This window comes from Pleurodeles waltl, chromosome 7 (genome assembly GCF_031143425.1).
Source record: "Pleurodeles waltl isolate 20211129_DDA chromosome 7, aPleWal1.hap1.20221129, whole genome shotgun sequence".
In the NCBI taxonomy this organism is placed as follows: Eukaryota; Metazoa; Chordata; class Amphibia; order Caudata; family Salamandridae; genus Pleurodeles; species Pleurodeles waltl.
The window spans coordinates 455,440,092-455,465,338 of NC_090446.1; the positions used below are offsets into that span (position 1 = coordinate 455,440,092).

Below are 25,247 nucleotides of genomic sequence, written 5' to 3' on the forward strand. Positions count from 1 at the left end.
ATCCTGATGTAATTTACAGCAATATCACATACATGTGATAAACCCTTCAGACGATAAGCCAAAATTAAATCTCTGAGGAAATGACTAGAAAGTAGGCTGGCTCTAAAGTAGTGTGAACATGATACAGAACATCATGCGTGGTAGTTTGCCTGTTGTGTTTGTATGTCTGGGTAGCCCACTTCACTCCCGTGATGTGTTAAAGTACAGTATGTTAAGACGTAACACCTTAAAATGTTCGAACTTGTCTGTTCTTTCTACATTGGCACATTATGGGTAGGAAAAGTCCCCAAACCGAATTGAACATTTGGTTTTGGTCAGTTATACTGTATATGAATATTTCATGAGACGCAATCTTCAGAAGTTCAGTCAGCCATTCTTTACAGCTGGGTGAAGTGGATTTTCTCCAGTGTTGCCTCACATATACGTTGGTAAGTGTTGGGCTGTAGCCAGCTAGCTAGACTTATTGTTCGTGAAACTGCCAATATTAGTTATGTCGTAAAGAAGTGCCAATATAGGGGAGTGAACCATATGGATGCCACTAATCTCAGACATAGTATCTAAAAAAAAGACCAGTAGGATGTTAATTGAGGAGCACTCCATAGAGCAAATAACAACCCATTCATAGCACCTCCCACAATTTAAATCAAGAAGTAGATTTGCGTGGTGTAGGTAGTTAGAAAAAACAATGTCACTAGGCCATTCACAGCTATAGATGATCCAGGTTGAGTGACAAACGTGCCCGTTGTCAGAGTAGGAGAGATGGGGTGTCTGTCAGTCATTCCTTGCACCAACTTCACTATATCAATTCTTGTGTGGATCCACTATTTCCAGTATGGCCACAGTCACTTGACTCCTATGCAGATCACTCCATGATCTAGAGTCACTCGCTCTCCTAACACTAAACAAAATCAGAATGTCTGCTACCTAGCAAGGCTTCTCAAAGAGCTACCACCATGGACTTGGCCAACTTTTGTCCCTGGCACATTTACTTCAGAAACAATATGTTTGGCATGTGTGGCTGTAGATACACATGCTCTGCATACTCCTGCCATCTAGTGTTGGATCCAGAGTGTTTTTCTTCAAATAAGCATGGTCTAATCACGAGATCAAGTGACTCCTCCTTCTTGGTGAAACTGCACATGGGCATCAATTCCTTTGTTAGATTGTTTTCTCTCCTTTGCCGAGTTTGGACCTGTGTGTCTCCGCTCAGTCTTGACTCACTCTGGTTCGAAATCTTTCCTTTCGTCTTCTCTTTGACGGTATTGTTTCTCAATCGCATATTTCCATCCTTGCATTCGTCTCCACTCGACGGTCTGGGCACCGACCACACAACCTCTGGGGCAGCCTTGCCCATTTCAAGCCACCTTCACCACGTGCCACTGAAGGATATTCTGAGCTGATGGAATGGATACCGTTTCGTTTCTGTCCTTGGTGCCACTCTAAATTTCCCCACACCAACCAGCATCTGTTGTGTATCTTGCGCCTTCCCCCCCCATCACCAGGAAGCTATCTGTGATGCCTGCAAATCCTTCCGGTCGAAGAAGACCCTTCGGGACCAAAAAGCTCGTTGTTTGGAGATGGAGCACAAGACTCTGGGCGACACTCAGGACATCTTTGGGGAGGAGCATGCTCAGGAGGTGCTGGAACAAGAGGAGGCCTTCTTCATCGACGACTCCAACACTTAGTTAGCTATCAAAAGTCACAAGGTGACATCAGTGCAACCTGTGAGTACCGTAGTCGTCCCAATTGTCATAACTCTCTCAGACAATATGGAAGTGGACCTATTGGTATGGGATATTTGCTTACGCTTTTCCACCTCCACCTCTCACTCCATTTCTGGTTTGGAGGATCAGGCAGACATTTCTCATCATGATCTTTGTATGTCCTACTTGGGCTCATCATCCATGGTTCACCACACTTATGGCCCTCTCAGTAGTTACCCCACGAGAAGCTCCCTAACAGGCTGGACCATCTCACTCAAAATCATGGTCAGACCAGACATCCAGACCCCAAGTCACTCAACCTTGCAATATGGCTCCTAAAGACCTTGAATTTGGTTACTTAGAATTTTCTGCGGAATGCATAGACATTCTCAGGGAAGCTCGTAGACCCACAACAAGAGCATGTGATGCTGCAAAACGGAAACGTTTTGTATGCTGCTGCCAACAGAAACATATTAATCCCATTAAAGCTACTGTTCAATACATCGTTTTAGTTGTTCCACTTACAGAAAGCAAATTTTACTTACATTTTCATTCACTTACCTCTTGCAGCTACAGCTGTAAATGTACAGAACAGACAACATGCTTCCTTGTTCAGAATACCAGATATCACAGCTTTCATTGAAGGCCTTAAAAAATGTGTTCCACCCAGAGTGCCTGCACCATTCTGGAACCTCCATATTGTATTGACCATGCTCATGGGCCCTCCTTTTGAACCACTTCACTCATGCCATCTTCAGTATCTGTTTTTGGAAAGTAGCGTTCTTAGTCTCTATCACATCACTCAGACACGTTAGTGCGCTCCAGGCCCTAACCTTGGAAGTGCCTTTCTTCCAAATTCATAGAAACCAGGTGGTCCTTTGCACAACACAGAAGTTCCTTCCTAAAGTGGTTTCCCAATTCCATATTAAGCAATCCATTGAACTACCAGTCTTCTTTCCATAGCCTGACTCAATTGCAGAAAGAGCCCTCCATACTTTAGATGTTAAACGTACTTTGATGTTTTACATTGACAGAACTAAAGACTTTGAAAGAACGAAACTCTTTGTAGCTTTTTCACTACCTCAAAGGCAACCCAACATCCAAAACTAGCATAGCTAGATGGCTAGTAAAATGTCTACAAACTTGTTATGCTAAAGCAGTGGAACAACTGTCACTCCTATTGCTCACTCTACTACAAAAAAAGGAACCACTATGACTTTTCTTGGAAACATACCTATAGCTGACATCTGTAAGGCAGCTACATGGTCTACACCGCATACATTTACAAAACATTATTGTATGGATGTACTTGCATACCAGCAAGCCAGTGTAGGCAAAACGGTGCTACAAATACTTTTCCAGTCAACTGCAACTTCCACAGACTAGCCACCGCTTCTATGGAGGGACTGCTTTACAGTCTGTGTAGAGCATGTGCATCCACAGCCACACATGCTATTGAACGGAAAATGTTACTTACCCAATAAGCATCTGTTCGTGGCATGTAGTGCTGTAGCTTCACTTGCGTCCTCCCTCTGCGCCTTTGGTCGTTTCAGTTACTTTATACTTGGTTATAGTTGCACATATGTAATTATATTTGCATGGACAGCTTTCTCTAAACTTCCTCTACACTCCTTTTTCTCACCCACCTGCGGGTAAACAATCTAACAAAGGAGTTGATGCCCATGCGCAGCATCACAGAGAAAGTGGAGTAATTCGATCTTGTGACTCTAAAATGCTTCTTTGAGGAAAAACAACTTGCAGCACTCCAGACCGAACACTAGATGCCAGAAGTATGTGGAGCTTGTGAATCTGCAGCACTACATCCCACAAACAAATACTTACTGGGTAAGTAACATTTTCCATATCCACTATATCAGGGGTGTGATTGGTTTCATTTGGTGAATGTATGCACAGCTTATAGATGCAGTGGGTGATCTACAATGAAATGAGGTGCTTATAGTTTTGGATGTTAGATGTAACAAAGGGAGTTGAAGATTAGAGGAGGTTGGGAGGAGAACACGTTTGATATAGCGTTTAGGAATTGGTATGTTGAAACAATGGCTTTATGCATTGTGCTGGGTGTGCTGTGACCTTTTTGATGAATTTCAAGAAGGTATTGTCCAGTCTGAGTTTGAGAGAGAGAGAGTTATTCGCTTGCGTTTCAATGACTTGAGTTTGACAAGTGAATGTTTCAGGTTTTTGGAGTCAAGCAAAGACAAAGCTTTTCTGTAGCAATACAGATTTGTAGATAACGCAACTACTCTTAAATGTGAACCAGGCTTGTAGACGAATCCAGTGCCCTTTAATCAGGACCAGCGGTTTCTGGTGCTTTAAGTTGGCTGCAGAGGTTTGCTTTATTGGCACTTTTAAAGTTAAGTGCTGTTTGAGGTATGTTGGAACCGTATTGTAAGGAGTGCTTGTCCTGCCTGTTTTCTCCAGTTCTGGTTGTCTCTCCAGCAGGCGTCACACTTTGAGCCGCCGCCGCATCATCCCCTTGCCACAATGGAAGGCAAATCCTGAGACCGATCCAGAGGCGCTATTCCAGAAGGATCAGCTAGTACTGGCCCTGTATCCACAGACCACCTGCTTCTATCGGGCATTAATCCATGGGCCTCCACAACGGGTGAGCTCAATTAATATGCTGCCTCTACCCACAACCAGTTTCTTGAATCTCCATAATGATCTACGTGCTTATACCCCAGCTATGCTTGAGATTTATATATTGTCTCTTCCCTCCTATTAGAAATGGGGTCTCTACTTGGAAGTGGGTTGCATCCTTTCCAAGAAGGGGGCCTCAATCTAATCAGGGTGGGGAGTCACACAGCTAAGATAACCCCTGCTCACCCCCTTGGCAGCTTGGCATAAGCATTCTGGCTTATCTCAGAAGCAATGTGTAAAGTATTTATAGGTAACACAGTGAAAACACCAGAAAAGTACTCCACACCAGGTTAGCGAAATAGCCATTATTTATCTGAGTAAAATAGACAAAAAGACCAAAATCCAACATACACAAGTAAAGATACGAATTTTCGAAGATTAAATATTAGTAAAGTGCGTAGAAACACAGTAGCTCCAACTGGGGCTATCCCATCTTCTTGATAGAGTTGTTCCCAATAGTTCTACGCCACTTCTGAGGGAGTGCGGGCCAGCCACGGAGTTGCATGGACCCCAGGTACAGTACTTTGGAAAATGATGAGGAAACAGACATTGCACGGAGTCTGGGAGGTGAGGTGTCGCTGGAGCCCAGTGCGGCATAGGTGCCTTACTGCTAGGCAAGGGAGGTGAAGCATTTGTTCCTTACGGTTGCACGGGAGGTGATGCAGCATAGGTTGCGAGGATTCTGTTCCTTGTGCCACGGCGGGGTCAGTGAATCCAGCAGGTCAAGATGCGAGGCGTTCACTTTGCAGTGTTGCTATAACACCATGGGGCCATAGGTGCTGCGGTGAAGTCGGGTGTCACGGATGTCGGTGACACAGCACTTGGAACTCACTCTGTGGTGGGACTGTGAAGGTGCTGTGGCAGCGTCTGGCCTGTGCTGCAGGTCACGGGTGCAGGCAGTGGTGTGGAGTCAGTCAGCAGTGCGGGTTCCAAAGTTGCTCTTGAGTCAGTGTGTTTAGTTTTGTCTTGGTTGCACCAGAGCTCACTTCCAAGGGACTGGATTTGCACCACTTGGCTAGTCAGGAGTCCCTGCAGGAGAGGCCAGGCGCTGGCAGGTGAAGTCTTTGGCCCTCAGGCCCACTAGTAGCATTTGATGTACAGGCCCTGGGCATAAATGGTGCACTGTATTAGGGGCTTACTAGTAAACCAAATAGGCCAATCATAGAAAAAACAATCACCAAAACAATTTAGACAGAGAACACTTGCACCTTAGCACTGGTCAGCAGTGGAAAAGTGCTCAGAGTCCTAAAGCCAGCAAAAACGAAATTCAGCACAGGATCAAAAACAGGAGGTCAGAAGCAAAAAGACAGGGGAAACCACGTCAAGAACTGAGAGGTCTAACACCTCCCATATCTCACACCTATGTATGCCTCTGTCACACTCACTGAACAGGGTGAGCTATGCACGCTGCCCCCCTCCCTTCCTCCCCCTCACACAAACATGCATATATCTCTAACATGCCACTGATACAGACTCTGGGTAAGTTTTACTCATTCCCAGTGTCCTTTCTTGGCCAAGGTGCTGATCTACATTTCTCCCTGTCCACCCTTACATCTGCCGCACGCTTAAGTGATTAGGTTATCTGGATATAATGTTTGTGTAATACCATCCTACCTGCACAGAGTAATACACACTGCTGTCACATTTTGAGCCTTCCTCTGTCATCATTTCTTTTTTGCCAATCCTTTGGCCAGTGATCTTTTTGGGGGAATCTTATACCTACTGGAAAGACTGAAAACATAGAAATGCACTCAAGACAACAAGGTTCTAGGCTGGAATAGAAGCGCTTTTTTTGTTTTTTAAAGAAAAGCAGTTTAAAATGTTTTTATTGTTTCGACGGCTTAACTAATTGTAGTGACAGGGTATCTGAAAACATATTGCCAAATCCCCGTGCTTAAGGCAGATGTGTGACACTGCAGTAAATGACACGGCTTAGGTGATGGTGTACTCTGGACTAGTAGTTAAGCAAAGAACGTGGTTCAGACTGTGACTCAAACATGTCCCACTAGTACCAAAGACCTAGGGCCCGATTTAGAAATTGGTGGATGGAATACTTGATCACAAACGTGACGTATATTCCGTCTGCCGTATTGCGATCTCCATAGGATATAATGGGATTGTAATACAGCGGGCAGAGTGTGTGACTGAGTATTCCCCTATGCCAAGTTCTAAATCAGGCCCCAATTCTTTTATGGGGAGACAGCTGCAGGTTGTGTGCAGCTTGAAAGAGAATCTCACCCATCTTTGCAGGTCCAAGTCCTAGCTCAGTTGTAGAGAATTGGAGCTTAGTGGAGTTTGAGCTTAAAAACCGTTTGAAGGAGTTAGCTATCCTAACACTTCCTCCTTTTGAATTCTTACTTTAGAAGTTACAGGTTCAGAGGTTACTGGGTTGGTTTACCACATTACTGGACCACAATACTGTTGTATTGCACATACAAGAGTGTTGTGAGTGGGGGATGCTTCTAAGCACTTAGGAGTGCTCATTACTCAGTGTAGTAAGGCTGAGCAGCTAAGGCTTACTTCAGGAGTTAGATGGGCTTAGTGACTCACATTGTAACACTGAAGATATCACTTAATAACTTCAATGTCCCATCACTTCTTTACCTTCGAAGAAGAAAATTGCCTTAATGAGAGGTAAGTAAAATATAACACTTAAAAATAAATCAAACGAGAAAGCCGTACGACTTTCTGGACCTAGTATGTGACCCAAAATACTTTGTTGGCATGGCACTAGAATAATAGTTAAATTTCAGTCCTTTTCCCAGTGTTCTATTGAGTGTGATGGTTTCTGTCAGTAATTTTAAGAAAGCACTCCGAGCTCCATCAGAAATATTTTTGAGTGGTCTGGGACAGACAGGAATACTATACCCCACACTTGAGGGTGTCTGTGGTACCCAAGGATGTGCTCAAATTATACGAGGCACCTTTAAAACGATTTAAAGCAATATCCATATAATATGGGAATCACGATTTCTTAGAGTCTCACTTAATGACCAAGTGGCTGTTAATGACCGCTATGGACTGTTGTCCATTTTTTTGATGGGGACAGATAAAGAAAATAGTAAACCCATTCCTACTGTGTCCCAAAGGGGTGCCAAAAAATCTTCAGGTAATGTTTTTTTTTTTTTTTTAACCTTGGTTTCTAGCTGTTGCTGTAGAGATTTTCTATTAGTAAAATACCTATGAAGATTCCTGGCACTCATAGTAGTCTACAGTTACACTAGTAGCCACTGCATTGAATTAATTTAAGGGGAACAGTACCCTTAACCAGCGTTAATTTCAGCCTTGTCAGGGCTAGATTTGGGGGAGTAGCCAGAAAAATAAAATGCCCTCACTTTGTATCATACTACGAGTGGCAATGAGTGAGCATGTGAGGCAAGCAAATACAGCACACTTTTTGTTTCTTCCCCCAAGTGAATGTTGAAAGTCTGACCAAATGGCGCCTTTTACACCTCTGTTTTCAGTGAGTTTGTCCATTCTGTGTTCCAGGTCATCCAGTCACCCCCATCCATCCATCTTTCTTGATGTCTTCCTCCACCCACTCATCTCTCCTATCTGTCTCCCCATGCATCTCTCAATCTTGCTTTACTTGCACTCGTCTTTCTCTGCATCCATTCCCATCCATCTCTTCTTTCACTCGCTTTTCCATCATTTTTCTCTGCTTTGCTTTCTTCCCGTTTCTAGTTTCATGCATTTTTGCTGCATGTGTATCCCCACTCCAAAGCTCTAACATGCTATTCTCTTGCAATCCTTTTTTTTTTTTTGTTTTGTTTTTTGATAGGCAGTGTTAGTTTTGCATTATAACATAAAAACCAACAGGTCACATCCGCACGTTGTTGATTGAACATTGCACAAGTCCCACGCAGGTAACAGAGGCATATGATCAAGAGTAGCCATAGTAGCCAAGGACGGCGCACACAGCAATCGCTACATCTAAGGCATGTCAGCTGTACAATCTTCCCCAGGTTCCCGTCCATTTCCCCCACACTATGTCATATTTAGTAGGGCAGCCTCTCGCCTCATATACTAGTTTTTCTTGTTGTGCGCACCAGGCCACTCTTCACCACCATTTTGCAATTGCAGGTGCTGTGTCTCCGCTTTCCAACCAGCTGCAATGTCACTTAGCCACTAAACATGCCACTCCCACAAAGGCCCAGTCCGCTCTACTGGACCCCACCCCCTCCAGGACCCCCAATAAAATTGGCAACGTAGCATGCTCAACCTCTGCCCGCAGGACTCTAGAGATCTGTGTCACCACTGCTCACCAATAGGTTGCTATGTGGGGACAGCTCCACACCATGTGGTAGAAGTCTGCGTCTGGGCCCGCACAGCGAGGGCAAACAGCATGGGGTAGGAGACCCGCTTTATGCAACCTGACGGGTGTAAGGTAAACCGTGTGTAGGTAATAAGTCTGCACCACCCGAAGACGGGAGGTCATAGTCCATGTTCTCGGGGCCATCAATGCGTCTCTCCAGTCCTCGTTCTCCATCTGACCCAGCCATTGCTCCCACCTCTCCCGGAGTTTGTCAAATGTCGGTGCTGTGGTAGTGACTAGGGTGCGATATATGTGCAACACTCCCCCTCTACCCAGGCTGCCCATCAGTATCTTGGCCTCTGCAGGGCTAAACTCTGGAAGGACCACAGCTGCCTGAATATGCATGTTTAACGCGCGTCTAACTTGTAGATATCTATGGAACTGGGTCCTGGAAAGCGAAAACCTCTGCTGAAGTTCTCAGAAGGACCGCATATGGGAGCCCTCCCAGACATTGCCCAACAGTGACATGCCTATAAGGTCCCATTTATGCAACCCCTCCAGTGTTGAGACCTCTCCCAGCCACGACCCATGCCACAGCGGGGTTTGCTGGGTGAGACGGCACCACCAACCCTTTACCCTCAGCACTTCTCTCCACCCTATCAGTACCCCCCTTGTCACCTCAGGGTCCCTACGCAGCAAGGGGTTACCATACAGCATCCCGAATAGGCCGGGAAAGCCCATCATCAGAAGTTCTAGTTGGTATGCGGGATCTGACCGGCCTCCCCCAACCAGTCATTAACCACCAGCAGGTGCATCGCTAGGTAGTAAAAATAGCGGTTAGACATCCCCAGACCACCTTCAGACATATCACCTTGGCAGGTGAGAAACGCTAGCCGGGGGCAGGTGTTGTGCCATAAGAATTGCCGCGCAGCAGCTTCCATTTCTTTAAACCATCGCTTGGGGATGTGGTTTCGGAAGTTCTGAAGCAGATAGAGGCATCAGGGAAGTACCATCATTTTATACAACGCTATCCTTCCCTGGATGATGAGGGGCAGAGATCGCCATCTCTGGAGGTCCTCTTTGACTCTCCGGGTAAGTGGCAAGATGTTAAGTGACCATGCCAGTTCCGGTAGCAGAGCTATATTTACCCCCAGATACCGGAAGCTGTTGCGTTGAATAGGGATGGCACTCTGCCAATCATAACAGTCCCTTGTGGGGCATAACAGAACTAGTAATGATTTACTGGGGTTAATTATCAAACCTGAGGCCTTAGTGAACAGCCCCAGTAGTTGCATCACCTGGGGTCCACTGATGGCCGGTTTGGCCAGAAACAAGAGTACATCGTCCGTGTACAACACAATGCGGTCCTCTCCCGGTGGGCCAACACCAACCGTCTATCAAGAGCTTTGCAGGTAATGCCATCGCCAATACAAATAGGAGCGGGGATCGGGGACACCCCTTGTGGGTTTCCCCGGCAGATAGGAAACTGGTCCGACACAGCCCCTTTCACCTGCTCCCGTGCCATTGAATTAGAATAAAGGAGTCTCTCCAGTCCTTGGAATCTAGGACCCAACCCGGCGCTTGAAAGCACCGGCTGAAGATATGACCAGTCCACCGTGTCGAACGCCTTTTCGAAGTCCATAAAGAGGAGCACCAAGGGGGGCACGTTAAGAGGGCCCGGTTAGCCAGCGCTACGTGCAGTCGTCTAATGCAATGTCTAGTAATTCTAACTGGCATAAAGCCGCACTGGTCCGGGTGTATCCACGAGGACAGCACTCTTTTTAATCTAGTGGCCAGTATCGTGGACAGTATCTTAACTTCGGTGTTCAGGAGTGAGATGGGGTGATATGTAGAACAGTGCTGCGAAGGGGGGCTTGTCTTGACCAGGCCACTATAGTGGTGATTCCCAAGTCCCGGGGGAAAACCACCTCTCTGCTCGGCCTCATCAAATATGGCGAGCAGGTGGGGAGCTAGGATATCGTGAAATTTACTGTAAAGCTCCACCGGGAAACCATCGGGCCTGGGGTTTTGCCTGCAGCCAGTGCTGATATGGCGGTCCCAACTTCCTCGAGCCCAGTGGGTTCATCCAGGTCATGTCTTTCCACTGCTGAAATCTTAGGAAAGGACACCTCCCCCAACAAGGGGGTCTCTCTTTCCACTTGGGGCCTTTGCCGCTCTTCGTAGAGGCTCGTGTAGTAGGTGGCAAAGCTTTGCACTATTTCGTATGGCGCCCGGGAGAGGGCTCCCGATACGTTGACGACCTCCGCCATAGGTCGAGTTACAAGCCAATGCAAGAGCTTGCCATTCTTATCCCCCCACCGATACATGCGGGCTGCCAAGGCTCCCCACATGTACTTCGCCGTTTCAAGAGTAGCATGTCTGATCTCCTCCCTAACTAAGGCTAGTTGTTTCAGAATGGATGCGTGTGTGGAGACGGTGAGTTGGCTCTCCAGTCGCAACGCCCAGATTGTTCCAGGGGATGGCACAGACCCCAGATTATATGTGAACTATTTGGTAAGCTAGTCCCCCAGGGCTTGAGTGTAGTCACTGTCCTGTAAGTACCAGGCATTAAGTCTCCATAGAGGACGCTGGGCAGCATCTGTCGTCTAGCCGAACAAGGAGTGGCACGTGGTCCGAGACCCCATGTGAGAGTACCTCAACCCCAGTGACTGGGTACGTCGTGGGCTGGCATGAGAAAAATATCTATTCTGGCATGAGTGTGGTGTGCCGCTGATGTGTGGGTATATTGCCACGTTTGGGGGTGCCATATCCACCACACATCGCAGAGGCCAAGGCCCTCTGCCCATCGGCTCAATCCGGTCACCCAGAAAGTTCGGCTCATAGACTGGGGTCTGGTAATGTTCAAGACTCTTTCCTCACTCCCCCCCAGTATGGTTAGACCCAGGGGAAGCCCTGCCACTACATCCTGGCGGGCCACTAGAAAGTGCTCATGTACTCCGGGAGGAGCATAGACACTCAGGATATTGACTGGGTGCCCCCCTCTAGCAGCCCGGATATTGCCACATACCGTCCCTTTGGATCCAACTGGGAAGCGGCTACCACCATAGGTAATGAACGATGCAACAGGACAGCCACACCCCTGGAGAATCCTGCATGATAGATCCTGTCATACCCTCCTCGCATAAGCATAGGGCACCAGGTGCCAAGTAAGTGGGTCTCCTGGAGTAGGTCTATGGATGGAGCAAAGCAGCAGAGGGTACGAAAGATCGTGGATCGCTTAACTTCATCTAGGACCCCGTTGACATTCAAGGAGAGCGCCCGTTTAGACGGTTGTGGCATGTGTGGGAAATTGGTAATGGTGCATGTCCAAAACCCTGCTGTGACCAACTAACAGAAAAAAGGTAACATAACTCCTACTCAACCACAAAAAAAGATTTATAAACATTCCCACCAATCCCCCCAACTGCCCTCCACCCCATACTCTCGGGGGGGGAGGGGAACGACGCCCTCCGGGCTTCCCTATGCTCCTCAGTAAGTGATTCCTACACTGGCTCTAGCGAGTCAAAAAAATAACGATTTCCCGTCCATGAGGACCTTGAGGCGCGCTGGAAACAGGCGCATGAAGGTTAGTTGCATAGCCCGATGCTTTTGCTTGACTCCTTCGTGGGAGCGGCACCTGGCCTGCACATCTTGGGTGTAGTCAGGGAAAATTAGGATCTTGTGGTTGTCCCAGCGGAGGTCCTGGTGAGCTCTTGCTTCTCTAAGAATAGCGTCCCCCAGTCTTTGAAATTGAGAAATCTTGAGATCATCGGCTGCCTGGGACCTCCCGGCAGGGGCCGAGGCACCAGGGCCCTATGGGCACGTTCAATATCAAACCAGGGGGAGAGTCGTTGCTCAGGGATCCATGATCTGATCCAGCGCTCTAGGAATTCGATCACTTGGCTCGCTTCCTCTCCCTGCGTAAAGCCAAAAAAGTGCAGGTTGTTACGCCTGGAGCGATTCTCTGCGTCTTTGCCCCTATGGTAGAGCTCACCCGTTCGTGTCAGCAGCTGGGCAACTTTGGCTTTAAGGTCCACAATCTCATCCTCCACCTGGGAGACCTGGTCCTCGACCACCTTGATGCGACTCACCGCTGTCGGCAGATCCTGCCACAGCAGGCCCACATCCTCTTTCACTTCACCAATCCTAGTCTCAAATGCCAGCTGTGAGGACTTAATGGCCTGAAGGATCGTATTCACCCCTTCCGTAGAAGGGGCCTCTGGCACCGGGTCACCCGCCCCTCGAGAGGCCGTGTGCTTGGCAAACTGATCAATACCCTGTTGTGACACCTGGGGCTGCTTACTGGTTTTGTCCTTCCCCATACCAGCCACTCAGGTCTGGGGCGTCTTGGTCTTAGCCGGAGCTCTGTTCAAGCACCTCCCAGGGAGGACCCAATGCAGGGGAGGCACCTCAGGGCTTGGTCTCTCAGGACCCGGCGCACCCAAGCGCCAGCAGGCAAGCGGGGAGCCGTAACACCAGCAACCAGGTCTCCACAGGGCCAAACTCTGGCTGGGCTGGGCGGCAGGCAGCAGAACATCCTCAAGACCTGGGTCAGCTCACGCCCCCCTGGGCATTGTCACTCTGCCTGCCACACGCCTGCGTCGTACCTCCAACTCGTGTCCCCCACCCCCCCCAGTAAGCTCCTTCTTTCGTCCTCTGTCCCCCCCCCCCCCGCCTCTCTCCCTCGGGCCGTCCGCTGGCATTGCCGCACTTAAGAGTCCTTACACGAGCAGGGGTCCGCTCTTAGCACATCAGACCCCTTCTGAGCCGCTGTGCTCACTCTGCTTCTTCATCATGGGTGGTGGGGTCGTCTAGCCCCCACCTGCCCCACGGGGTCAGCCGGCACCCCCTCCGTGGAAGCCTGAGCCACTCCTCCACTGCGTGGCCCGGGCGTGCTCCAGCCAGGGCTAGGCCAGACCAACCCCAGCACCGCCACTAGTGGGCCACACACCTCGGTGCCACCGGCTATACGGGTTCCTTGTTGCTGGCCCGGATCAGCCTCTGTCCCTCTCCGCCCCGCTGGGCCCCAGTATCTCCCGCTGCTCCAGACGCGGGAATCAGGCCGCAACACCCAGCGCCGGCCTGGCAACAAATGCGGCGCAAGAGCTCACCAGGCCCCGCAGCTCACGGGCACTGGGGCAGGGCACCTTCAGCAGTCTTCGCCGCGATCGATGGCCTTGATCAGGCAGTGCTCTGGTCGCAGAGCGCAGCCACAGGTACGGCGCTCGGCCCCGTACAGCTGCTTCGACAGCCACCAACAGCTGGCCCCTCACGTCTGGGCCGCGGGGTAGGCCTTAAATGTCGGCCCCACAAGACTGGGCTCCCTCACAGGACTCTGCCGCTCCCACACGGCGAGCCCAGGTCCTGCACCGCCTCAACCAACTCCTCAAAAGGCGTTGGGCACCGAGCGAAGACAGTTTGGGCATGGGGCTGGTAGGGCTTGATGTGGCAGATGGCGGAGGGGTCCGGAGCACCCTTAGAGTGCGACCGCCATCTTGACGCCCGAAGCCACGCCACGCCACACCCCCTTGTAATCGTTTTTATGTCCTTTGGTTTGGACACCAGTACAGTCCAAGGCGCAATAAACATGTTTTTAAAGGTTTTATGCTACTCATACTCTCCAGTGTTTAAGCTTCTAAGGTGTGTTTTTGCTGACGCCCCTGACTAGTTATAGCTCAAATGGTTTAAAAATCAACTCAATCCCCTCTTGCCTGTGTGACTGGACTCCATGCCCAGTGATGTGAAGTCTCATCTTCTCCATGGTCCCTCTGGAGTGAAGAAAAGTAGATGGGGCACCCTGTTTGACATGACACGTATTGGGGGGGACAGATGATCCTCCTTCACTCCTGAAAGTGGCGAAGCAGCTCCTTCATTCGACTGTAGTTCTTGCATCTTTAGATGGGTAGACTGGTAGCTCTCGGGCAATATCAGTTCCTTGGAGTCCTAAAGGTGTTCCTTTCAGTTAGGTGGAATCAGGCCAGGTTTTTGTGTTTGTTTACTTATTTATTTACTGCTTTGATTTTTGTATTTGCTTAAATGTTGCATTTGATTTGCCTGGCTTTTAGACTATCTGAGATGAACATCTGTGGCAGAGCCCAAAGGACACTACAACCTTTTGCAGTACACAAACATGAATTGTGGTTGACACCCACACTGACCAGTCGGCTTCAATACAGACAAACCCACAACACACAGTATCCAAGTTAGAGAAACCCTTTATACATGTCTGAGTTATGAAGCATTAAACATATCTGCTCTATCGGGTGAGATGCTTGGCACCTCCTGACGTGGGCACATGCCCTGCTCTGTAAATACGGTGCCAACGTCAATCACCATATAGCCTGGTTTAAGAGGTTTGTGGCCGCTCTCACATAAAGGGTAGACTTTGGGTATCCAAACAGCTGCTTTTTTTATTTGGACCAGGAGCTCTGAACCAGCAAACAGTTATATTGCTGTTCTACAACCCTTCATTGTAGCGATGGTGCATTGATGTGTGGAGATTGAGGTCATTAAACAGGGAAGGCGTGGGTGTGTTGAAGAAGGTTATTATCAATACAAATGTATCGTGGCACAGAACAAAGAAGCTCTTTAAATAGGGCATGTCCATGTCTTGGTTCAAGATTGTCATACACCATTATTTGGCAGTTTATGTATGATAAATCGGTTAGGCAATCAGTGTTTGGACTCAGTGTTCATGTTCACTAAACACGACTAGTTCCAGTCGTTTCCTTGGGTGAAGGGTGCTTCCAGGCACGTTATCATTGTTTTGTTAATGATCTGATCTTCTTTATTTTGTGCTGTCCCTACAAGCTGTGTCCTTGCATTTGCCGGCACATTGTAACTAGTAAATGATACAACATTTTGATTGTTGTGTGGTAGCTGTACATGGCTGAATACAAGCATGGCAAACATACGGGCATGTTTTAACATTTTACTCTTTTAAACTGAATAACTCTGGGTTTGAACTAAACACACACAGCCATCAACGAAGGCCAGTAGAGCACTGCATTCCAAGGAAATTATTCTGAGGCTACTGTGGGAGGGTGGATCTCTTAATATTACATTTCTGCTCGCTTATGGTGGTGCCATCACACCTACACGTCACTTTTGCTGCCATTCCACAACTTAGACTTCTCTGCTGCCATTACCCTCGTACACTCTGTGCCCCTCTGGTGCTGGCTTTACATCCCCGTACCCCTAGTTGGGAGATGGTCACTGGTACCAGGCACATACAGTGACAGAATCCGCCATAAATGGACCTTTCCCCTTACAGATTATGTGGAATTCACTTTTCCTAACAGAGCAAAGCTGGGCCCACCAGACTCAGAGACTCACTGGAGGGACGCAGCGACCTGTCCACATTCCACCTTCCTCCTACTGAGACTTCCGTTCGCGGCTATAGGAAAGAGTAGCCCTACTAAACAACCACCAAGTAATCATTTACAGATCTCAAAACAGGTCGTTAAACTTTTGACACTTTATCACTGCAGCTATTAACTGATCAGAGCAAGATGACGAATGAGGGCATTGTGGTTGGTAACATGACGACGGAAAGCGACGTCATACGTAAGCCTTACAAGCATCTGCTAGTCCATTTGTTGCGAGTGCTGCGTCCTGCCTTTTATGAGCGCGAGATACATCATCCAGACCAGACCCATATCGACTGCTTCTAGAAGCACTAGGTGTTGGAGCCAGACTTTGCTTTTTAAAACATGCTGCAGTTTTAAGACATGGTGGCCCAGTGAGACTTCTTACTAGCTACTTGTACTCACACTACAGATTCGCTCCACACGATTTTCGAGAGTCGCACACTGACACACAATTAGAGGAACCGTAAAACAGCTGATGGGCACTGTGCGCGGGTTTATGCTTTTGCGTCACCTAAGTTTTTTTACTCTCCACCCATCACTTAACAGTTTGATCTCATTTTATTCCCATTCAAATTGAACCTTATTTTTCTTCACTGATTGCCGTCTCCCCTTCCTCCCAACAGCCGCAGGACGACTATTCTGTGCTGTTTGAAGACACGTCCTATGCCGACGGATACTCGCCGCCCCTGAACGTGGCGCAGAGATACGTGGTAGCCTGCAAGGAGCCCAAGAAGAAATGAGATTACAGAGGGGCCTGCACGCTTCAGAGCAAATATTTTCCCACTCGGAGACTCCTCTGACACGAGTGCTTCATCGACTGTATTGAACGATCCCCAAGAACGCCAAGGCCTCTGGGTAATGTGTTGAAAGGGAATGAACAAGGGGCAGCTGTACCCAGGCCTGCACTCCACCCTGATGGGAGTGATGCCTTTAATTCCTCGTGGAACCACCCTGCCGCCAATGAACATTGACTTGCCCGAGTATCCCTGAGCACTTTGGTGGCTTGTTCTTAGATGCATCCGCGCCATAGAAGAGCCACTTGCCCCTGCCTGGAACATTCAGGGGCCTTTAGAAGGGGCAGCTACAATGTCTGGTGAACAGCAACTCCAGATGAGATGGGAATGATGACCCTCTGGCTTTAACCAAAACCCTTTATTTTAGACTTGCTTTCTCACTGGCCCAATGTCTGCAGAGAGCTCATCACCACTTTGTTCATTTAGCCTGATGGGGTATATATTTATCTTGTCGGGGGGAGGGAGGGTGTTGTTATTGGGCGGGTGCGCTGAATCCCAGCACTAGGTTTTCTGCTTTTAACTGTCCTGAGGCCACACGTCTGAGTTGGCATCTGCTGGGTTTTTGTTCACTTCCAAATGGGCTTTGGGGAACCTTCACGTTACATAAGGGATAGCTGTGACCTGTGCCCACCTCGTCACTGGCCCTGAAGGGCAAACGTTGCACATCTGTTGCCCTCATTCTCCCTACAGAAGCCCCGGAGTGAGACCAGGATATACAGCTCACGTTTGCGCAAATGTTGTTGAGTAGAATGGTAAGTGTTTGGAGTGATAGCTCTGCTGTTTGAGCCTGAGAGACGAGGGCAATCTGAGAGATAATGCTGCCCTATGAGGCGAAGATTTATTTAACTTGGGTGGTTCGATGTGTTTGAGACCTTAGACCAGAGAGTCCCACATAGACCCGGGAGAGCAGATCCATGCCCGATTTTCCGGATAGACACATCCACTATATTTAAATCCAGTAAACTCAATGGAACTCGTTAGCATAGACAATGTGAAATTCTGGCTTGGATCAGGCGTGTGTTGCACCACCCCAGTATATGTTATAGAATAAGTATAACATAAAATATTGCTCTGCTGCCTGAGCCCGTAAGATCTGTGTATCCTGTGAAATAGCTATGCTTATCGAGGAATGAAGGATTGTTATGCCAGTTTGTCGCAGATCCCTGGATCTAAAATAGTCCTTAAGTTAAATGTGGTGTGGCGGGTCATTAAAGAACGGAACAATTGAGAATGTCTGTCTGTTTCTTCGTTTTAATTCTGGTGGATTTGGCAGTTACGATCAGTGGTGCTGGAAGGGAGGAAATTGGGCACCAAAGCAAGATGACAGAAAAGAATCAAGAAAACGGACTGCGTCACATCGTGACACTCGACCTCTGATTACATATCCCATTAACGCTGCTTTTGCAGCTGGTGGCGTTCACTAGAAAGAAGCCATTTTCTGAGCTCCCCGTTGGGAAGCTTATGCACCCAGTGCCAGGTGGCCGAGCGAGTGGGAGTCTGGCAGATGCTAGACTTACAAAGAAAAAGCGAAATAATACATTTCATATCATATTTCTGTTGGAGGGGGCGGCTCGCGTGGTGGCTTACACACAGACACAGATGGTAAATGCACTCGTTCTCAGTCCTTACCGTGCTGGCTGTTTGGGCCTCATAGACAAGTACACACTCGCCCTCTAAGGCTTCTAAGTACAGTCCTTGGTAAATGTGATCCTCCTGCCTGCTGACAGTGGCTGTGAGCTTCTTGTTTTTGTTTTGTGATGTGGAATGTGTGTGTATGGATGTGTGGGGGTGGGGGCTTCTCGCTGTGAGCTAGCAGAAGTGTTGCATAGGTGAACAGAACTCGGCATGAATGTGCCTCGCCCTTATTTCCCTGGACGTATCCAGGTGTGGTAGGAGCTGCCCAAGCAGGTCTAGGCCCTGAAGGGGGCCTCCTACAGAAAACCTGTGCAGCACACCTGATGTTTCCACTCGCCACCTGCCCCCACCCCTACCAATCCCCTGGCTAAGTATGCTCTCCTGCTCATTTCCATCCTCTCACCGTTTCCCTGATTTCGCCTTTTCTACAATTTCGCCCTGCCCTACCCATCGTCCCACATGCCTCTCGTTTGAAACTTAGTTGTCCTCCTTTCGTTCTCTTCTATGCTCATACCCTTCTGTTTTGACTAGCATTTTCTTTTGGTCCTCCTCCTCTTTCTGATTCGTTTCTCTGACTTTTTCCCCCCTCATTCTTCCTTACTTTTCTCTCCCCTTATTTCTATTCTCTCCTCCTTACTTTCCTTCTCTACCTCCCACACGCCGAACTAGCTTTCCTTTCTCCTACTCCTGTCCCGGGCACAGAAGTCACTGAAATACATTAGAAAGAAATAGAAAAGTAAACTGATAACACCAGTATAGTGAAAAGAAATAAAACCATAAAGCTGCAGAACATGTTCTACTTCGTACAGACCAAAGATACCTTCCCTTGAATAAACTGAATCACAAAGGCGTTTAAAATAGAACATATTGCCTACTTTAAAAAACCTAAATAGGGAAGCAAAAATACCAGATCCTTTTGCGTCTGAACCAGGAACCTAAACCGTGGCGCGCAGCATTTCCTCATGGCAAAATACGGCCACGATGAGCAGGTTCTTAGTGCAGGCCATTTTTTTGTATTTTGTAAAGGGATGCATGTGTTGCCTAGTAGCTTCTTCATAGCACTGTTGTAGTGATGAAAACAAGCCGGCTGAGTAACTTGGATAACATCAAACTAAGACCTCTTGGTGTTTAGCTTATTGGCTGTTGGTTTTGGTAATCCCTGGTGTAAATGTAAGGTGGTTTGAAGTAAGTGTCATGGGTCTTCAAAAACTCGTATGAAGAGAGCGTTCTTGAAAACATTTCTGTATTTCAGACGGGAGGGCTATGATCCTAGCTACAGGGCCAATTTTGTTCGAGTTTAGAACCTTGATACCTAAGGATCCTGGCCTTATGTTTCTTCTGCCTTGTTTGGTGACAAATCAGAGCTGTTTCAGTCTTCTGTGTGTATTCTGTTGTACCGCCTTTGTAAAGCTCACATCTTGCAAAACGATTCCTGGCTCTGAAACAGAAAAAATGTAAGGACTTTCTGGGATTTTCAGAGATGAGAACATTGTTTCTCTTGTATTCTGATCTAATCAAATTGTAGCTGTGGAGCACGAAAGATGACTCCATGATGTACGAGTCTGCGCAAGAAAAACTCGTGTCTACCCCGTCAGCCAGTACCACAGCCTTAGTAATAGGCAATGAAAATCGGTTCTTGTGGGTACAGATATTAAATCTTTCCTTTGGAAACTATATGCATCATGCACAGAATCTTGAAATTCATCATTGGCTTCACTGAAGGACATTGGATCAGGTTCCACATTGATTTGTGTGTTGGGTTGTTTTTTGCTTCAGGCATAATCCAGCTGCTTGCGTTTTGTAGTTTTGAACATGTCTTGTGAATGTTATTGGAGAGGGTATTGGAGTAATGGAAGGTCTGGAGGTTTTGACATTTTATACTATGTTTCGTCTGTAGTAATGTAAAACCACCCTTATTAGGGCTGTTTGAAAATTGCCTCTATCCAGCATTGAATTCATGTAGAGGATTAAGAAAAGGTTGTCTATCACCCCTAGGATTTTGCCTTCTTTATTTCCTATTGGTGTTGTCGAGGACAGGGTGTGTAGGATAAGAGATGGTTGTTCTCTTAAGGGTTTCTGTTGAAAAGGGAAGGTCTCCTGCATGATGCATATTTGTGATTCCTGCCCGCTGCTCCTGAACTGCATATACCTGTGATCTTGGTCTTCAGGTCGATCCTGCAACACTGCATTCGCTGCATGCACTCACTTGCGAGAAATATTGTTTATAATAAAGGGCTTGGAGCCTGCCCATTGCTTACTATTTGTTGGCTTCAGTGTCGCTCTTCTTTGCTGACTTCAAATTGGCCAGCACAGGCCACGCGTTTTTTCTGTTCCCTTCTATTTATGGATTATGGACCAAGCACAGATTGATTGAACTTAATTAGTGCCTATCCTCTGCTCGCTCTGTGATTGACATAGTTTCTCTTTTCCCTCCCTCCCACCCATCCCTTCTGTGTTGCTGCCTGCCATCTGGTCTCATCCATCCTCCCCTTCACCAGCCCTTTTCTTGCTTTCACCCCCTACCTTTTTAACATTTGCACAGCAGCGCATGATGCTGTGAGAATGGCGTTTAAAAAAAAAAAAAAAAAGTCCGATGACACTATCAACGCTAGCTGCATCATAGCTCTTTTTTTCCTCTTGACTTCAAGCCATGTTGCACACTGCTGTGCAACGTGTCTATTAAAAAATGACAAGGCCGATAGATCTCGCATAGGTGAGACCTATTGGCTTTAACAGTGGTTGTAAATGTTTAGGTCAAGCCTAGACAGGGCATGCGCTGCCTGCAAGAAATGCTGTTTTGCTCTTGGCTTTCAGCCCGCCCATCTCTGTGGATTTGTTAACGAGTGTTGTTTGTAAAAGGTTGCTTCCATGTGGTTTATTTTTGGTGTATGTCCCGTCTTTTCGTCTCTTACTCACTTCCCTGGAGTATCTGCCTAGTACTGTATCCTGGCATTTTTTTTTTGCTTTTTCTAGTTGTGGAGATGCACTTAATTTTTCGTTGCGCCCAGCCCAGCCCGACCCAGCTCGTGTTTTTGGAAGGTTCCTATTTCTTCGTTTACTGTGGCATTATTATTAATATTATTATTTTTTACATGATACTGTGGCCCCTCATCCCCACCGCACAAAAAAGATTTCCCGTGTTCAGGTTTGTAATTTGTGCTTATGTTTTTACGCTACTGCTCGTCACCCCCATACCAAGGCTTTCCTATGTTCAGGTATTTGTAGTTTATGTGCGCGAACCCCACCCAAAGTTATCGGAGCGAGTACCACTTGCATTGCACATAGGGAGAGCACTGCGAATTAAGCGAGCTACCCAGAAACAGAGGAAGGGTTGCCTCCTGCTCAGTGCTTAATTTGTGCTTGTTGTTTCCGGTGCTGAGCACCGGCACTTATTTTTGAGGGCCGGCGTTTGTTCTTCTGCCTCAAGCATTTGCTGCGAGCAAAAGACACATTTGGGAAAGACGGAGGACGAGAAAAACGAAAAAGCGTCACAATGGGAGAAAGCAGAAAGCAGCAAGAGCGAGCTGACGGGGCAGGGAGTGGCTTTAAATGGATTGAAAAGGTCCGAGATTGCTTCAGGATTACCTGCCTCAGTATTCCGTGTTCCCACATTTAATTGCAGCAGCCGCGTGTTTGACAGGAGGGCTTTGGACACCGGCATGTTTTTATTTACAAATTCAGCACTGCTCCTGCTGATACTCAAAACAGCTCCAGCCCTTATGGCACACCACCTCCCCTCTTGATCAGCATTTAAGATGGCTGGCCCTCCTTTGGAATGCACAATTATGTGTCCCAAAGCATCTCTGGCCATCTTGTTTTCTATGGGGCATTCGAAATGCATTCTCGCATTGACTCTGAGGACCGCACCAAGGTTGGGGGGGGGGGGGGGACGCTATGGGGAAAAAGAAGCATTATGCTAATAACAGGGCTTTATTTTAAGCTGAAAAAAATTGCAAGCAGCAGTAAACCGCTCTGTAATTGGCCCAATATTAGCATGTTTATATCCAAGCTGGGAGTATGTGTCAAAAGGGAAGGGACTCCAAATCTCCATTTGCATTTTTTTAAATAGTAACACAAATTAATTGCAATGTTTAAATAAGTGTAGACCTATTTTATTTCGCGCTCGGACTCGCGAGTGCTAAAATCCACGGGTTAGGGGGCGCAAATTACTTGCCTTGCCCCGGGTGCTGACAACCCACGCTACGCCACTGGGTGCAGTGACACCCCTTTACCTCTGGACAAAGGTGGCACTGCAGAGGCTGCAACCAGTGAAATCTGTGGCCCTGCAGCCCTAAGCGGGCAAAACACAGCAAGGTTTTCTTTGGATAATTATGTGAATTAGTTTCCAAAATATATATTTCAACTCACGCAGGAGAAACGTCATTGGAAATCATACTATCATTTTATATTTGTTGAACATTGTGTAATCTATTCAAAAATAACTTTGGAACGAAAATGTACTGTACACAGTAGCCTCCAGAGAGTAATGCATCCCACAGGTGACATTGTGTGATCAGATCAGGCCATTGCCAGTGGTTAGGTCTGCACCCGGCAGCATGAAGGCCGATAAAGGGATTAATTATAACTTTTACTTTTGACTCCTGTTTTAAGACCACTCCCACAGCTGCCTCAGTGGTAACCTTGGAATTAAATCAATTGTCAAACATGCTGTCAGTTTTAAAACTGCTCTTATGAGCAGGTTGGCCCATATTCTGGGAAACCAGTACTGATGTAAGATGGAGTTGTCACCTCATGGCTGAGGTATTGACCTTGAAATGTGGTGGCTTAGTCTGATTAACTCACAATATCACACTGTATCTTTTAAATCTAGGTATAGCAACTAAGTACTATGGGCTTCGTAATCACGTATAACAAGCACTGGCAAAAGCCAACAGGTCTGTCTTTCCTACACTGCACTGCCAGAAAATGCTACAGAAAGATGTGCATGCTTTGAGAACACACACATAGGCACAACAAGTACAGTGACACATCCACTCACAACACAGTCACCTTTTCCTCCCTACCTCTGAGGAACGCACTGAAAATACTCCACCTAAGCTCTCCTTCTCAGCTGTCCTAGCTTGCAGAGAGAGTAATGCTAGGGTCCTAACCTGTTAACCCAATGTAGCATAAAAACCCTAGCAAGGTCACTCAATAGTTTGGAGTTGTGTGTCCAAAGCATGTATCATTTATGTGACCACGTGGTACTCAAATTGAAATGCAACATGTCATCAGTTAGTCTTTACTCCTTAAAGACAAATATTTGGTAAAGAAAATATCAGAAGTTTCTGGTTGAACAGACTTCATAAGCATTCCTTGTAAATTAGTGTGCAGATTTCACATACAAATATTAGCAATTGCTGCGTATGTTTTAAATTTGAGCATATTAATCTAGGTATCACGACCCACTTCTCAGAACTTATGTCATTGTGAAGCACGACAACTTCATTGCTGCCTGTGGTTGCATAATGGTTTTAAAGCCTCAAACTATCCATAAGTTGTACAAATTGACAGGAAGTATTGTGGCAGCTCACTGCATGTCTGTTCTTTTAACTCGGATTTTTCGACAGAAGTAAAATATTGTTCAGGGAAATAGGCATTACATTTCTTGAAGTATGCGCCTGTTGCCTGCTCTCACCTTCTTTGTCTCTTTCTCACACACTTTCTGCTCTTCTCTCTAGAGTTCATTCACCGCTTCGTGCACAAACTACCTATCCCTCTGTCTTCCTAACTATTCTTTGCAGCTGTCACCCCTATCCACCCACCAGGCAAATTAATTCCACTACACAATTCCACCCCACACAATACCATAACTAACAATTCCAATCCAACCCACATAATTCCACTCCATAACGCATACATCCACTCCACTCCAAACCACATGGGTAAAAGACATTGGCACCTAGGACAGTGATCGGCTCTGGACCTTGTTCTGAACCCTCACACCTTTACAGTGACAGAGGACAGCCTTCCTTGTCATGGTTTTCCTGCATGGAGCGGTGGCAGCATACCTTGTTAAGTGAATTATAGTAAACAGCCTTTTTACCTGTGAGATATGAATGCATGCCTACAAGTCCATGCATCTAAAGCCTTCTACTGTAAACAATTATCCTGGAATCCTGAATGTAACATCTCTTGCGTTGTACATGGGCATGTGGTAGGATTAATAGTGTGCCATGCACGAGTGATATAGACCTACGGGTTCCATTTTAGAAGCTCACAGCCTTGATCAGAGAACAAAATGGAGGAGGAGTTGCTCTCCCCAGTCAGCATCTGTGTTTTTGCAACATGAATCATCTGGATTCACGATATGCATCTGTTCTGTAATCTAGTGGTTGCGACCAGAAACATGTTTTATCTGTCTTTATTTTATTGCATTTGTGGGCCATTGTCGACCACTATTTGGTGGTAAGTCTTCCCATGTATGACGTCAGACGTGCGCCCTTGAAGTTCCTATGTTTACCATCTTCAGATTCTTTTTTTCTGCCTTTGGGTCTGGCTGCAAGATAGCAGAGCTCCGAAGAATGTTTTCAAAACAGTGAAAAACAACGAAGGTTTTTACAGATCACTGTGGAGAACAGCATTTGAAGGACAAAGGAAGGGGGGCCTTCTCAGCAGCGACGTGGGACCTCGCTCGTAAGCACCATGTAGTCACAGAATGCAGAGACATGGAGAACATCTTGTTTAAATTTTGTTCCAACTGCCACCACAAGGTGTGCAGCTTGTGTCTCCCGATGACCACAACACGGAGGACTGCGAGGATTCATCCCTAAGACCTTGAAGACAAGACTTAAACAGTGACTTGTGTACCATGCAATGGCCAACTGTCAGA

General features: G+C 47.1%; 1 protein-coding gene across 5 annotated transcripts in view; it reads left to right on the plus strand.

Moving 5' to 3' along the window:
* The window catches only part of SGF29 (SAGA complex associated factor 29), a 93,569-nt gene extending 75,558 nt beyond the window's left edge, over nt 1-18,011 (plus strand). For 3 of the 5 annotated variants that reach the window (XM_069244015.1, XM_069244014.1, XM_069244017.1), the window contains exons 9-10: nt 4,161-4,326; nt 16,610-18,011. In XM_069244015.1, coding sequence (XP_069100116.1) covers nt 4,161-4,326; nt 16,610-16,726 — 283 coding nt within the window. In that variant the 3' untranslated portion in view covers nt 16,727-18,011. The remainder of the gene's footprint in view (nt 1-4,160; nt 4,327-16,609) is intronic. The other 2 variants (XM_069244016.1, XM_069244019.1) reach the window with 2 other exon arrangements.
* Nucleotides 18,012-25,247: the final 7,236 nt, after the last annotated feature.